This window comes from Entelurus aequoreus, linkage group LG17 (assembly GCF_033978785.1).
Source record: "Entelurus aequoreus isolate RoL-2023_Sb linkage group LG17, RoL_Eaeq_v1.1, whole genome shotgun sequence".
In the NCBI taxonomy this organism is placed as follows: domain Eukaryota; kingdom Metazoa; phylum Chordata; class Actinopteri; order Syngnathiformes; family Syngnathidae; genus Entelurus; species Entelurus aequoreus.
The window spans coordinates 14,548,263-14,564,469 of NC_084747.1; the positions used below are offsets into that span (position 1 = coordinate 14,548,263).

At 40.3% G+C, this 16,207-nt stretch overlaps 1 protein-coding gene across 1 annotated transcript; it reads left to right on the forward strand.

Moving 5' to 3' along the window:
* The first annotated feature begins 4,200 nt into the window (after positions 1–4,200).
* Positions 4,201–6,223, forward strand: LOC133632493 (zinc finger protein OZF-like). Its single transcript, XM_062024947.1, has one exon. It carries the CDS (start codon positions 4,520–4,522, stop codon positions 6,077–6,079), a length of 1,560 nt encoding a protein of 519 aa, XP_061880931.1. The 5' UTR covers positions 4,201–4,519; the 3' UTR covers positions 6,080–6,223.
* The last annotated feature ends 9,984 nt before the right edge of the window (positions 6,224–16,207 follow it).

A 16,207-nucleotide genomic window follows, 5' to 3' on the forward strand; every position in this document is an offset into this window, starting at 1 on the left:
TGCGCTCGTCAGGACTCACAGATGAGGGCGCATTGGAATGCGCCCTGGCCGTGACAGTTTTATACTTTTGTGTGGTTTTACTGGTGTCCCAAATGGGTCTGGTCACCCCTCCTCACTAGCTGTGCTACTTCAAGATGACAACTTTGATCCCTGGCCGGGACAGTTTTATACTTTTGTGTTGTTTTACTGGTGTCCCAAATGGGTCTGGTCACCCCCCGTCACAAGCTGTGCTACTTCAAGATGACAACTTTGATAATTTGACATTTCATCATAGTGGCAGCTACAAAATAACCTCGGCCTTATCTCAGTTGAAGATTTCTGTGACTTTGGACAAAACAAAATGGTATTGTTTCCTTGTTTTGAGAGATCACGTCAACATTACTGCATCCTCCCCTATTATGAGCACTTATTTTCACAGATTAAAGACAGACTCAAAAGATGGTAACTTTAAACGCAAATGTTTAGTTATATTATTGTTATAGCTCTCAGGAAAATTTGAGACTAATCCAGGCCCTGACACACCTACACAATGTTTTACACCTGCGGATTTTAAAACTAGATCTGGTTTTGAGATTATTCATATCAATGCTCGGAGTTTACTCCCTAAACTGGATATGATAAAGTTCTGGATAAACTCAACAAATGCTGATATTGTAGTCTTATCTGAAACTTGGCTTAAACAATCTGCTTGATAAAGATATTTACATTCTTGGCTATAATGTCTATCGTACTGACCGAAAAAAGAAAAGGTGGTGGAGTGGCCATGTATATTAAGCAGAGGTTTGATGTTAAATTAGGGCTCTCTGAATCAGTAAGTAAAGAACTTGAACTGTTAGCACTTGAAATTGAATTAGCTAGAAATCACCACATTATGGTAGTGGGGTGTTACAGGCCTCCATCTGCCCCTAGTAATTCCCTATCTACTCTTGTGTTGGGGGCGGGGGGCGTGGATGGTGGCGTGGTTATTTACAGCTAGAATTCACCAACTCGAGTATTTCATATATATTTCATATATATATATATATATATATATATATATATATATATATATATATATATATATATGTATGTATGTATGTATATATATATATATGTATGTATGTATGTATGTATGTATGTATGTATGTATGTATGTATGTATGAAATACTTGACTTTCAGTGAATTCTAGCTATATATATATATATATATCTATATATATATATATATATATATATAGATATATATATATATATATATTTATTTTATTTACATAGAAAAAAAAAAAAATACTTGAATTTCAGTGTTCCGGTGGCTATCCATTAGATGGCAGTATTGTCTTGTTTAACTTCTCCGTTCATGATGAGTATATCATTTCGGCCACTGTGTTCAATGGAGAAGTTTGACAAAAAAATGTTGTGGGAAAGCGCACGTGAGAACAGGCTGTCCCCACTCAGTCTCAGGTCTGCATTGAGCTGGGGGGGGCGTGGCCTCCAGCTCCGGCTGAATACAGGGAGTTTGTCGGGAGAAAATCTCTGCTGGGAGGTTGTCGGGAGAGGCGCTGAATACCGGGATTCTCCCGCTAAGAACGGGAGGGTTGGCAAGTATGCTCCTCGGACGTACTGCAAGTGAAAAAGGGTCATCACATCTTTATGTGCTCGACTCCTCAATCATTGGTATGTTTTCATCTACAAAACCATTTTGGGTATCACTCCATTTTATGTATCTTGTCTTTTAAAGGCCTACTGAAAGCCACTACTACCGACCACGCAGTCTGATAGTTTATATATCAATAATGTAATCTTAACATTGCAACACATGCCAATACGGCCGGGTTAACTTATAAAGTGCAATTTTAAATTTCCCGGGAAACTTCCGGTTGAAAACGTCTAGGTATGATGACGTTTGCGCGTGACGTCAATGGTTGAAGCGGAAGTATTCGGACACATTGTATCCCAATACAAACAGCTCTGTTTTCATCGCAAAATTCCACAGTATTCTGGACATCTGTGTTGGTGAATCTTTTGCAATTTGTTTAATGAACAATGGAGACTGCAAAGAAGAAAGCTGTAGATGGGATCGGTGTATTAGCGGTGGCTGCAGCAACACAACCAGGAGGTCTTAGTTGGATAGCAGACGCGCTACCGTGAGTACAGCTTTGGCTTCCAAACATTTGATCGCTTGCCCGTACGTGCGTGTCGCTATGTGCATGTCACGTACGTAACTTTGGGGAAATATATGTTTCTTGCTGACTCTGATGGCGGCCGGGGTGTCGTCGAAAGCTACAACGCCCGCCGCCGCACCGCTGTCCTCACCTTGACTTCCTCCGTCTCCGGGCCGCCGACCGCATCGATGATCGGGTGAAGAAGACCGTCGCGCCGTCGATCGCTGGAACGCAGGTGAGCACGGGTCGTGATGAGCAGATGAGAGCTGGCGTAGGTGGATAGCTAATGTTTTTAGCATAGCTCCGTGAGGTCCCGTAGCTAAGTTAGCTTCAATGGCGTCGTTAGCAACAGCATTGTTAAGTTTCGCCAGGCTGGAAAGCATTAACCGTGTAGTTACAGGTCCATGGTTTAATAGTATTGTTGATTTTCTGTCTATCCTTCCAGTCAGGGGCTTATTTCTTTTGTTTCTATATGCAGTTAAGCCCGATGCTATCACGTTAGCTCCGTAGCTAAAGTGTTTCGCCGATGTATTGTCGTGGAGATAAAAGTCACTGTGAATGTCCATTTCGCGTTCTCGACTCTCATTTTCAAGAGGATATAGTATCCGAGGTGGTTTAAAATCCAAATACGTGATCCACAATAGAAAAAGGAGAAAGTGTGGAATCCAATGAGCCCTTTTACCTAAGTTACGGTCAGAGCGAAAAAAGATACGTCCTGCACTGCGCTCTAGTCCTTCACTCTCACGTTCCTCATCCACAAATCTTTCATCCTCGCTCAAATTAATGGGGTAATGGTCGCTTTCTCGGTCCGAATCGCTCTCGCTGCATTGAAAACAATGGGGAAATGTGAGGAGCCTTTCAACCTGCGACGTCACGCTACTTCCGGTACAGACAAGGCTTTTTTTTTTTATCAGCAACCAAAAGTTGCGAACTTTATCGTCGATGTTCTCTACTAAATCCTTTCAGCAAAAATATGGCAATATCGCGAAATGATCAAGTATGACACATAGAATGGATCTGCTATCCCCGTTTAAATTTAAAAAAATCATTTCAGTAGGCCTTTAACAAAGAAACAAGGAAGTCACAATCTTCGTTCAATGAATGTTCTTCAATTTGTCATCCCCAAAGTAAGAACTGAACTGGGCAAGAAAGCATTTAGGTTTTCAGCACCGTAGGCTTGGAATAACCTACAATTGAATATTCAACTTCAAACCCTTGTTACATTGAATGAGTTTAAAGCTTCTGTGAAAGGACTGCAGTCTACCTTGTCTGTATGCACATGTGTTATGTGAGCAAGTTTTAATGTTGTACATTTGATGTTTTATGTGTTGTTTACTGTTTTTAATGTAACCTTGCTGCTGCCCTCTTGGCCAGGTCTCCCTTGGAAAAGAGATATTTGATCTCAATGGGATTTTTACTTGGTTAAAAGGCTAAATAAAAAAATAAAACTCCTTATCGCTAAATCCGATGAAGTCTTATACGTCTAGTCTCTTACGTGAATGAGCTAAATAATATTATTTGATATTTTACGGTAATGGGTTAATAATAATTATGATTTCACACTTAAGTCGCTCCTGAGTATAAGTCGCACCCCCGGCCAAACTATGAAAAAAACTCTGACTTGTAGTCCGAAAAATACGGTACACATTTGAAGTACACTCGATGCCAGTAATAATTTTTGGGACAAACTGTCAAAAACAAAGTAAATAAAGTGATCAATGTAATTGTACAGAAAGTGGATCAAATGTATTGCTTTTAATATCTAAAAAAGTACTCTACTTTTTAACTACAGACTTCTTTGAGATAGATATTATCTTTTTCAGTTGTGCGAAGTATTTCAATATTGACTTTTTCCCCACTGTTAGTTTGTAGTATCCTAATGTCCATCGAAGCAAATGTTTTCTACTTTCTGTGATTCTAGTTGAACTTTTCTGAGTCTATGACAAGTCATGTAAACATTGGTCCATCATTCTGGCAAGGCACTAAATGAATGGCCATGAAACACTACACACACATACAGTACATAGAAGAAATTGTGTTTTTGTTGTTTGTGTCTTGCAGACGTCCAGCAGCTGATCGGTAATCCAGAAGAAGTTTCCCCTCAGTTAGGGGGGAGCTCCACTTTGAAGCAGGAGACTCCACAACCACCCTGCATTAAAAAGGAAGAGGAGGAACTCTGCATCACTCAGGAGGGAGAGTGTCTTCTAGGACGAGAGGAAGCTGATTACACCAAGTTTCCACTGAGTATTCTCTCTGTGAAGACTGAAGATGATGAAGAGAAACCACAAGTAGACAACCTCTTAGCTCCACTATCAGATAGTGAGGCTGAAGACGAGGTTGAAGAACCTTTGAGCAGCGATAAAGACTGTGAAGGTGATATGAGGACTCACACTGACAAAAAACACTGCTTTTCAAAGAAGAGAGGTAAAAAATGTTTGAGCTGCTCAGTTTGTGCTAAAAGCTTTTCTCAAAAGAGTAATTTCACTCAACACATGAGAACACACACAGGTGAAAAACCATTTAATTGTTCAGTTTGTGGCAAAAGCTTTTCTCAAAAGTGCCATTTGACTGAACACATGAGAACACACACAGGAGAAAAAACATTTAGTTGTTCAGTTTGTGGCAAAAGCTTTCCTACAAAGAGCCGTTTGACTCAACACATGAGAACACACACTGGTGGAAAATATTTTAATTGTTCAGTTTGTGGCAAAAGCTTTTCTTTTAAGAAGTATTTGAATCGACACATGGGAACACACACAGGTGAAAAAACATTTAGTTGTTCAGTTTGTGGCAAAAGCTTTTCTACAAAGAGCCATTTGACTCAACACATGAGTACACACGCAGGTGAAAAACCTTTTAATTGTTCAGTTTGTGGCAAAAGCTTTTCTCAAAATAGACGTTTGACTGAACACATGAAAACACACACAGGTGAAAAAACATTTAGTTGTTCAGTTTGTGGCAAAAGCTTTTTTACAAAGAGCCATTTGACTCAACACACGAGAACACACGCAGATGAAAAACCTTTTAATTGTTCAGTTTGTGGCAAAAGCTTTTCTCAAAAGAGCCATTTGACTCAACACATGAGAACACACACAGGTGAAAAACCTTTTAATTGTTCAATTTGTGGCAAAAGCTTTTGTCGAAATAGATATTTGACTGAACACATGACAACACACACAGGTGAAAAAACATTTAGTTGTTCAGTTTGTGGCAAAAGCTTTTATCAAAATAGATATTTGACTGAACACATGAGAACACACACAGGTGAAAAAGCATTTAGTTGTTCAGTTTGTGGCAAAAGCTTTTCTACAAAGAGCCATTTGACTCAACACATGAGAACACACACAGGTGAAGATACATTTAATTGTTCAGTTTGTGGCAAAAGCTTTTCTCAAAATAGATATTTGACTGAACACATGAGAAGACACACAGGTGAAAATACATTTAATTGTTCAGTTTGTGGCAAAAGCTTTTCTCAAAATAGATATTTGACTGAACACACGAGAAGACACACAGGTGAAAAAACATTTAGTTGTTCAGTTTGTGGCAAAAGCTTTTCTACAAACAGCCATTTGACTCAACACATGAGAACACACACAGGTGAAAAACCTTTTAATTGTTCAGTTTGTGGCAAAAGCTATTCTCAAAAGAGCCATTTGACTGAACACATGAGAACACACACAGGTGAAAAACCTTTTAATTGTTCAATTTGTGGCAAAAGCTTTTGTCGAAATATCCATTTGACACAACACATGAGAACACACACAGGTGAAAAACCTTTTAATTGTTCAGTTTGTGGCAAAAGCTTTTGTCAAAATAGCTCTGTGACTCAACACATGAGAACACACACAGGAGAAAATACATTTAATTGTTCAGTTTGTGGCAAAATCTTTTCTCAAAATAGCTCTTTGACTGAACACGAGAAGACACACAGGTGAAAAAACATGTAGTTGTTCAGTTTGTGGCAAAAGCTTTTCTACAAAGAGCCATTTGACTCCACACATGAGAACACACACAGGTGAAAAAACATTTAAATGTTCAATTTGTGGTAAAGGCTTTTCTACAAAGAGCCATTTGACTCAACACATCAGAAGACACACAGGTGAAAAAACATTTAAATGTTCAGTTTGTGGTAAAAGCTTTTCTTGTAAGAGGAATTTGACTGAACACATGAGAACACACACAGGTGAAAAACCATTGCACTGTTCAGTTTGTGGTAAAAGCTTTTCTTTAAAGAAGAATTTGAATCGACACGAGAACACACACAGGTGAAAAAACCTTTAGTTGTCCAGTTTGTCGCGTAAGGTTTTCTCAAAAGAGCCATTTGACTCAACACATGAGAACACACACAGGTGAAAAACGATTTAGTTGTCCAGTTTGTTGTAAGCTTTTCTTTAAAGCGCAGTTTGATTAAACACATGAGAACACACACAGATGAAAAACCATTTAAGTGTTCAGTTTGTGGCAAAAGCATTTCTATTAAGAGAATAGTGAATCGACACATGAGAACACACGGGACTAAGACCATTTAATTGTTCGGTTTGTGGTAAAAGCTTTCATCATAACGGCTCTTTGTGTCGACACATGAGAACACACGCTGGAGAAAAAACCATTTAGTTGTTCAGTGTGCTGTAAAAGGTTCCCACATAATGCAGACGCAGTAAAACACATAAGAGCACACAAGGGAAAATAACCAAATAGCTGTTTAGTTTGTGGTTTGTTGCTCATATGTGGCGACATCCACCCTACCCAGGACCTCCTCACTGCTTCTTTCACAAATATCTGAGCTATTCATACAAACTTGGATTATTTGGAGCATAATCTTATCTCCTCATGACCCCATGTCTTCTCTGTATCTGAAACCTTCCTGAACAGTAAGATAGATGATGCTTCGAGTGCTTGGTTACTCCTTCTTCAGTCCAGAGACCAGGGACCTCATGTGTCAACTTTGTGCACGCTCTAAAACCTGCACTAACAGATGGCGGAAATACAAGGTGACGTTAATAATAGTCTTCACATCAATAATATAGCAAACTATATTTGTATGTGTGTCTCACTTTTTCCCAGTTGAATCATTGGTATTACACAAGCACATGTGTGCATTAGTACACATCATGATAAGCAGGGTACTCCTACTGCATTTGTACATCTATTCATTAAAGTTATGTTCAACCACACCCAAACCTGCTCACCCAATTACTTTTTTCAATGACTTTTTCTGTTTCCTTTTCATTCACTACTCAGTTTGTCAGTGTTTTAGCAAGTGTGTTTTTCAAAACCTATTCATAATGTTCAACATTTTAGGATTGTATTATTTTTTGGTCGCAATATTTGACATGTCTAAGAGCAGAATGTTTCCCACATTAACTATTTGTGTGTACATAACTTACTGATTATATTGGCTGAATTTCACATACATATTTTTAGTCATTGCGTTCAACACTTTCAACTGATTTCCAAATGTATTTCTTAAAAAAGCTATCTAGCTGTTATTTGGATGAAACTGTCTAAAACTAATAATGCTAAAGTTTTACAATGCTTTTACTTTTGTGTATTTACTTTTGTTTAGCTGCATCATTTTTAAGGTATTTCTACTACTTCTTGTAGGAACATTGATGAATCTCTCCATATACCGTGTATGTTAACATAATTTTAATGGTTTATCAAACTAGCTGTGTGTATTTAGCTTTATTTGAAGATGTTTTATACGTTTGTGAAGTTTCTTTTTTTGTCACATTTTCCTTTTGATTGATTGAGACTTTTATTAGTAGATTGCACAGTACAGTACATATTCTGTACAATTGACCACTAAATGGTAACAACCGAATAAGTTTTTCAACTTGTTTAAGTCAGGATCCACGTTAATCCTAGGTTAACGTGTTAGCATCATGCTTGTCTGCACATCGAGGCAGAAGAAACATGCCCCTGACTGGAAGGATAGACAAAGTCAATAATACTACTATTACTTCTACTATCAGGAGACACTGAACTCAACCCTGGACCTGTAACAACACGGTTAATGTTGTCCCGACTGGCGAAGACTAGCAATGCTACTGCTAGCGTCGCCATCGAAGCTAACTCTGCTACCGGCTCATCTCAGCTCAAGCTCACCTGTGCTCCAGTGATCGGCGGCTCGGCGGAGGACTTCGCCCCGTTCATCGACACGGTCGGAGGCTCGGCGGCGGAGGTGGAGGACGACCCGGTCATCGGAGAAGGCATCGACTCAGCGGCGGTGAATGACGCGGCGGCTGCGGTGGACGGCGACCCAGACATCGGGGATTGCGGGGAACTGCACGAGATGGCGGGGGTCCACGCGGCCTCTCCCCGGTCCCAGACGGTCGAGGACGCGGCATACACAGGATTTAGAGGCACCTTTACACACACATTTTCGTTATTCTCTTTCTCTTTGTCTTCAAAAAAGCCCGCCAAAAGGAAACCCAACCCCACCCCCAGCAACCCTACCTGGCCTCCCCCTCTCCAACTCTGCCCCTCCCTCCCCCTCCCCCTTCACCTGGAGGACGATCAATATGCCTCTCTCTCTCTCCTCTCTCTCCTTGCTCTTCAACTTCAACAGCAATAATAACCAACAATTTTTCTGGTCAGTACCACAACACAGCGGACTCTGATGCTCTTTTTGGTTCCAGTGGACTACACATCATCCACCTTAATGTGAACAGCCTCTCTGGAGCCAAACTTGACCAAATCAGAGAAATGTTCCTCAACACGAAGGTAAAAATCTTGTGTTTCTCTGAAACCAAATTTGATCAAAGTATTTCTGACTCAGAGATAGAAATACATAACTTTTCGGTTATCAGAAAGGATAGGAATAAACACGGTGGGGGCGTTTGTATGTATATTCACCAAGATATTAAATACATAACTCGCACAGATCTTAACCACAATGACCTGGAATCTGTGTGGGCGGAAATCAAATTTAAAAACGCTAAGCCGGTACTAATAGGGACTGTTTATAGACCCCCTAATCAGAGTGATTTCTATGGGGCTTTGGAAGAATACTTGGCAGGGACAGACAACATGGAGAAAATTATAACTGGGGATCTGAACACAGATATTCAACGCAAAGATGCGCCTGTCTTCAGATCCTTCAGCAAGTTTTGTAATCTGCACGGTCTTTCCCAGCTAATAGCGCTACCCACAAGGGTGTGTGATTCCACCCAATCAACCATAGATCTCATTCTCACTTCAGACCGGCCTAAAATAAAAAATAGTGGGGTCATGATCTGTGGTCTTAGCGACCACTATTTAACCTTCTGCACCCGTAAAATAGCTAAACCTAAAGCCAATGGCCACATAACAGCCCAATCCAGATCCCTCAAAAAATACTCCAATGACAATTTCAATTTAAAATTAGATGAGTGGGACTGGTCCCCTGTGCTCGCGAGCAACCTGGTCGATGTTGCTTGGGATCGGTTCAAAACGGCGTTCCTAAAGATACTAAATGACATGGCTCCCGTGAAAACAGTCAGGATCAAAGCCCGCTCGGAACCATGGATGAATCCGGACCTATTAGCTGCCATAAAAGACAGAGACAGGAAATACTCTGAATACCAAAAATGTAAAACAGAAGTAGATAAACAACCCAATAATATCAACCTCAAATTACTCCTTTCAACTCTCAAAAAGCAATGCAATAAATTAAGAAATAAGTCAACCAACCTGACTAAATCCTTAAAAAAAAATTACATTAACGACAAAATAGAGGAAAACACAAATAAGCCACGTGAGCTCTGGAAAATCCTCAACAACCAGCTTCCTGGTTGCAGCCAGAAACTTAAAACAAGACTCACCAACATCAGCATCAAGGAGGGTGACTCCCTCATTACAGACAAAATGGAGGTAGCTAGCAGACTTAACATCTTTTTCACCAGCATAGCTGCAACTCTTGTCAACAAGCTGTCCCACCACTCTGGTCGCTTTGGTGTAGAACACATTAAAGCCTTCTACAGAAAGCTAGGAGTATCCAACGATGATTTCAAATTAGAAATGGTCACAGCTGATGAGGTGTTTAAAAAATTGAGCGCGCTCCACCTTAACAAGGCCACCGGCCTTGATAATATTCCCTCCAGATTCCTCAGGGACTCTGCCTCCATCATTGCCCCGATCATCACGCACATAATAAACCTATCAATTACACTAGGCCAAGTACCAAAAGATTTTAAGATAGCAAGAGTAACTCCCCTCTTTAAAAAAGGAAGCAAATTGGAACCTGGCAACTACCGACCTGTTTCTATTCTCAGTTCCGTTTCGAAAGCAATGGAGAAAATAGTTTATGAACAGGTCGATAGTTACCTGGCCACTAATAAACTCATGTACAAATTCCAATCAGGCTTCAGAACTAACCACTCCACTGACACATGCCTTCTCTATCTGACCGACCACATCAAACATGAGGTGGACGCGGGCAAATACTGCGGCATGGTCATGCTGGACCTTCAGAAGGCCTTTGACACCGTTAACCACGCTATACTGTTGGATAAGCTCAGAGCAATCGGATTTAACAAAACCTCATGGAGCTGGATGCAATCTTACTTGGAGGGGAGGGAGCAGGTGGTAGAGGTGAACGGCACCGTGTGTCCCCCCCCTCTCGGTGAGCTGTGGAGTCCCCCAAGGCAGTATATTGGGACCTTTACTGTTCCCAATATACATAAACGACATGTCATCGGCATGCGACTGTGAATTGTTTTTGTTTGCGGATGACTCTGCCTTGCTGGTATCCGGCAAGGACAAGTCACAGGTGGAGAAAATCCTCAGTGCTGAGCTCTGTAGAACTTGCACCTGGCTCGCTGACAACAAGCTATCCATACACTTGGGTAAAACAGAATCCATCCTGTTTGGGTCCCACATCAAACTTAAGAAAGTCAATGACTTCACCATAAAAGTAGGTGACATTGTTATCACCAGGAAAGATGAGGTCACCTACCTAGGTTCCATTCTAGAGGCTAACCTTTCCTGTGATAAAATGGCAACCAAGGTAATCAAAAAGGTTAACCAACGAGCGAGATTTCTCTACAGAATCTCCTCTCTGGTCAACAAAAGCACCTTGAGGATTCTGGCGGGAACTCTCGTTCAACCCTTTTTCAATTACGCATGCACCTCCTGGTACCCTAGCACCTCCAAAACCCTCAAATCTAAACTCCAAACATCTCAGAACAAGCTAGTCAGGTTACTTCTAGACCTCCACCCCAGATCCCACCTCACTCCTACCCACTTCTCTAAAGTGGGCTGGCTCAAGGTGGAGGACAGAGTTAAACAACTTGCACTGAGCCTAGTCTATAAAATCCGCTACACCTCCCTGATACCGAAGTACATGTCAAACTACTTCCTTAACGTAAATGACCGCCATAACCACAACACCAGGGGGTGCTCCACTAACCACGTTAAACCCAGATTCCGAACTAACAAAGGTCTTAACTCATTCTCTTTCTATGCCACATCAATGTGGAATGCACTCCCAACAGGTATAAAAGAAAGGGCATCTCTATCCTCCTTCAAAACCGCAATAAAAGTTCACCTCCAGGCAGCTACAACCCTAAACTAACACCCTCCCCGGATTGCTAATAATCAAATGTAAACAATCAAATGCGGATACTTTTTCTTTTTCTTATGCCTTCTGATCTCTCTCTCTCTCTCTCTCTCTCTCTCTCGCTCTCTATCTCTCTCTCTCTCTCTCTCTCTCTCTCTCTCTCTCTCTCTCTCTCTCTCTATGTCCACTACTTGATGTCCACTACTTGATGTCCATACCCCCCCCCCCTCCACACCCCTGATTGTAAATAATGTAAATAATTCAATGTGATTATCTTATGTGATGACTGTATTATGATGATAATATATATGATAGTATATATCTGTATCATGAATCAATTTAAGTGGACCCCGACTTAAACAAGTTGAAAAACGTATTCGGGTGTTACCATTTAGTGGTCAATTGTACGGAATATGTACTTCACTGTGCAACCTACTAATACAAGTCTCAATCAATCAGTCAATGGAAACGTCACGCACTTTGTCCTGTATGTTTATTAAGTAAGTGGCCAACAGAGCCCATTATTTTGTTTTCATGTTCCCGGGTTGGTGTAAAAGAAAAAGGTCAATGGTGACGTCACACGGCAGTTTTGACACAGCAGTTTGGCTACAGTCGCCAACACGCACCGAGCAGGCATCTTGTCAGTGCAGCAGATAACTAAAGTCAGTGTACAAAAGTGAAAATAGAAGTGTTCTGCTATCTATGCTTGCAATAAGAGCAATATTTATGTGAGCGTGTTTGTTTCCTCACTGAGTGCAGTTGGTCCGAGGTCGAGTACAAGTCATCGTTCAATGAGGATATTACTGATAAAAGTCAAGAGGAAAAAACGTCAAAAGGGTGAAATGCTATAATGTTGAAAATGTATACTGGGGTAGTGTGAGTTTCACACTTTCACAACACTTACTTTGTCAAACAACTTGCCGTTTGCTTGAACCCACTAAAAGACAGAATACAACATTGTCGACTTTTGTTTCATTTCTATCTCCAAAGTATTTTGATATCAAAAATGTTTTCCCGATAAGGAGCACTTCAATTATGAGGCAGAAATGTAAGAAAATATGTAAAGGGCAGCGAGTTATTTAAAATGTATTTTATTTTTTAAAGTGCAGTTGTCGATTGTTTATGACCAGTTAATGCAAATTTCCGGCGCATGCGCAAACACATCGCAGAGTGGTAAAACGGAAAGTCCAAGATGGCGGACTAAGCGGCGTGGCTTTCCAGAGAAGTTTCACATTTACGATCTTATAGATTCAAAAATAGCATCAAATACCTCAACTATTCGCCTTTTCCTAAGCCCAGGAAACGGACTTTGAGTGTGGAGCGATGGCGTGTTACCTGAAGTGAAGATTGAAGACGTGATAGAAGATGGACGACTACTGCTATGCTAAGATGGCGACGTCCGCTAAAAGAGAACATGAAAGAGAATCAGCGCCACCAACTTCCAGCAAATCACCAACGGAGATAAAGACGAAAGATGAAGGTGAGTGACTTGAAGTTGTGTCATTTGAAATTGATTTCAAGCCCTGAAAACAGAAACTAGCCGACTTTATTGAACAATGTAAACAAAGAAGCTGTTAGCATTTTACCTCGATCCAAAATGTCGGAAATGTCTGTTAGAAGTTACCGCAGTAGTAAACAGTAGGCAAGCAACGATACTTGGTATAATCCTGCGTGAATCCGCCTTTATTGACCGTGATCCTGTGTGTGTGAGAATGTGTGTGTGTTTGTGTACGTCACACAACATGTACTAATAAGCTCTGCAGACACATTTTTAAAAAATCATGTTTGTGGATAAAAACATTTTGTTCCTGAAATAATCATTCAACTTGTTTAAAGGCCTACTGAAACCCACTACTACCGACCACGCAGTCTGATAGTTTATATATCAATGATGAAATCTTAACATTATAACACATGCCAATACGGCCGGGTTAACTTATAAAGTGACATTTTAAATTTGCAGCTAAACTTCCGGTTCGAAACGCCTCTGAGGATGACGTATGCGCGTGACGTAGACCGGCGAACACGGGTATGCCTTCCACATTGAAGCCAATACGAAAAAGCTCTGTTTTCATTTCATAATTCCACAGTATTCTGGACATCTGTGTTCGTGAATCTGTTGCAATCATGTTCATTGCATTATGGAGAAGGAAGCTGAGCAAGCAAAGAAGAAAGTTGTCGGTGCGAAATGGACGTATTTTTCGAACGTAGTCAGCAACAACAGTACACAGCCGGCGCTTCTTTGTTTACATTCCCGAAAGATGCAGTCAAGATGGAAGAACTCGGATAACAGAGACTCTAACCAGGAGGACTTTTGACTTCGATACACAGACGCCTGTAGAGAACTGGGACAACACAGACTCTTACCAGGATTACTTTGATTTGGATGACAAAGACGCAGACGTGCTACTGTGAGTATGCAGCTTTGGCTTCTAAACATTTGATCGCTTGACCGTATGTGCGCAACTTTTTTTTGCGTATGTACGTAACTTTTTTAAAATATATAAGCTTTATGAACCTTGGGTTAGGTGAACAGTCTTTTGGGCTGAGTGATTGTGTGTGTTGATCAGGTGTTTGAATTGTATTGGCGTGTTCTATGGAGCTAGGAGCTAGCATAGGAGCTAGCATAACAAACACGCAGGTGTTTTTATGCAGGATTAATTTGTGGCATATTAAATATAAGCCTGGTTGTGTTGTGGCTAATAGAGTTTATATATGTCTTGTGTTTATTTACTGTTTTAGTCATTCCCAGCTGAATATCAGGTACCGTGAGTATGCAGCCTTGGCTGCTAAACATTTGATAGCTTGACCGTATGTGCGCATCACGTACGTAACTTTTTAAAAATATATAAGCTTTATGAACCTTGGGTTAGGTGAACGGTCTTTTGGGCTGAGTGATTGTGTGTGTTGATCAGGTGTTTGAATTGTATTGGCGTGTTCTATGGAGCTAGGAGCTAGAAGAGGAGCTAGGAGCTAGCATAACAAACACGCAGGTGTTTTTATGCAGGATTAATTTGTGGCATATTAAATATAAGCCTGGTTGTGTTGTGGCTAATAGAGTATATATATGTCTTGTGTTTATTTACTGTTGTAGTCATTCCCAGCTGAATATCAGGTCACCCCCGGCTCTCACAGCATCTTCCCTATCTGAATAGCTTCAACTCCCCACTAGTCCTTCACTTGCACTTTACTCATCCACAAATCTTTCATCCTCGCTCAAATTAATGGGGAAATTGTCGCTTTCTCGGTCCGAATCTCTCTCACTTCATGCGGCCATCATTGTAAACAATAGGGAACTTTGCGTATATGTTCAACTGACTACGTCACGCTACTTCCGGTAGGGGCAAGCCTTTTTTTTATCAGATACCAAAAGTTGCAATCTTTATCGTCGTTGTTCTATACTAAATCCTTTCAGCAAAAATATGGCAATATCGCGAAATGATCAAGTATGACACATAGAATAGATCTGCTATCCCCGTTTATATAAAAAAAAATCATTTCAGTAGGCCTTTAATGTGTTGGTACACATTATTTTACAGTACCTCAAATTCAAACTGCACTTTAATGTACCTTTATTAAATATAAAACTCCTCAATCGGGGCACCGCTTGCCTTTTTCCAAGCACTGGTAAAAAGTACTGACGTTTTCAAGTCATTAAAGAATATAAATCATTTTGTATTTCAAAATATTGTTTAGTAAATGTTAACTTGAATTAAAAATCCTACAGTATTTAGTACACCACTGATACTTTGTTTCCTGCAGAATGTTTGTGATGACAAGCAAAAAAAAAGGAAAAAAGGTTGTTTTCTTTACCCCCACAAAATGTACAGAAAATAAGCAAAACTGTGGTCCTAAAACCAGGTACGGACCGAAGCGTGGGTGACCTGTACCGTTACACCGCTAGTAAACACAATCATAGATATGAACAAAATGACAGTTGTCAGCTGTGAGCATATATTACCTCCATCAAACATGGCGGAAATGTCTGTTACAAGATACTGTGGTAGTAAATAGTAGGGATGCAACTGTACTCGCTATTATCCTGCACGGGACAATACGCTTTTAAATAAATTTAACAACGTTATATTAATCGAGATCGGATGGGATGGTATGCACAAAATAATCGTGATAATTTTTTTGGCCATATTGCCCAGCCCTATTCCATCAGCATTTGAGTTCAGTTTCAGCATTTGGGCAGTTTCTACAGAAATGAGTTATGTTCATACTTTGTATTTTTTGTTTAGCACTTAGCAATAATGCTAATTGCTTAATCTGCTTATCACTCAGCTTCTAAAACTTGTAGCTCATCCTCCTTATATTCAGGCTCAAAAATATAAGGTTCTGGATCATAATTTGTCCCAAATTATTCTTTGATGGCACTCATGAAGTCTGCCTTAACTAGTAATAGTTGGTGGTGTTGTTGAAGGAAATAGCGAACGCTGTGATGTGCCTGTGAAAATAATGTGCCGCTGTTTGCTTAAAATGATACAAAGTTATGAAAATACGTAAATATTACATGTTA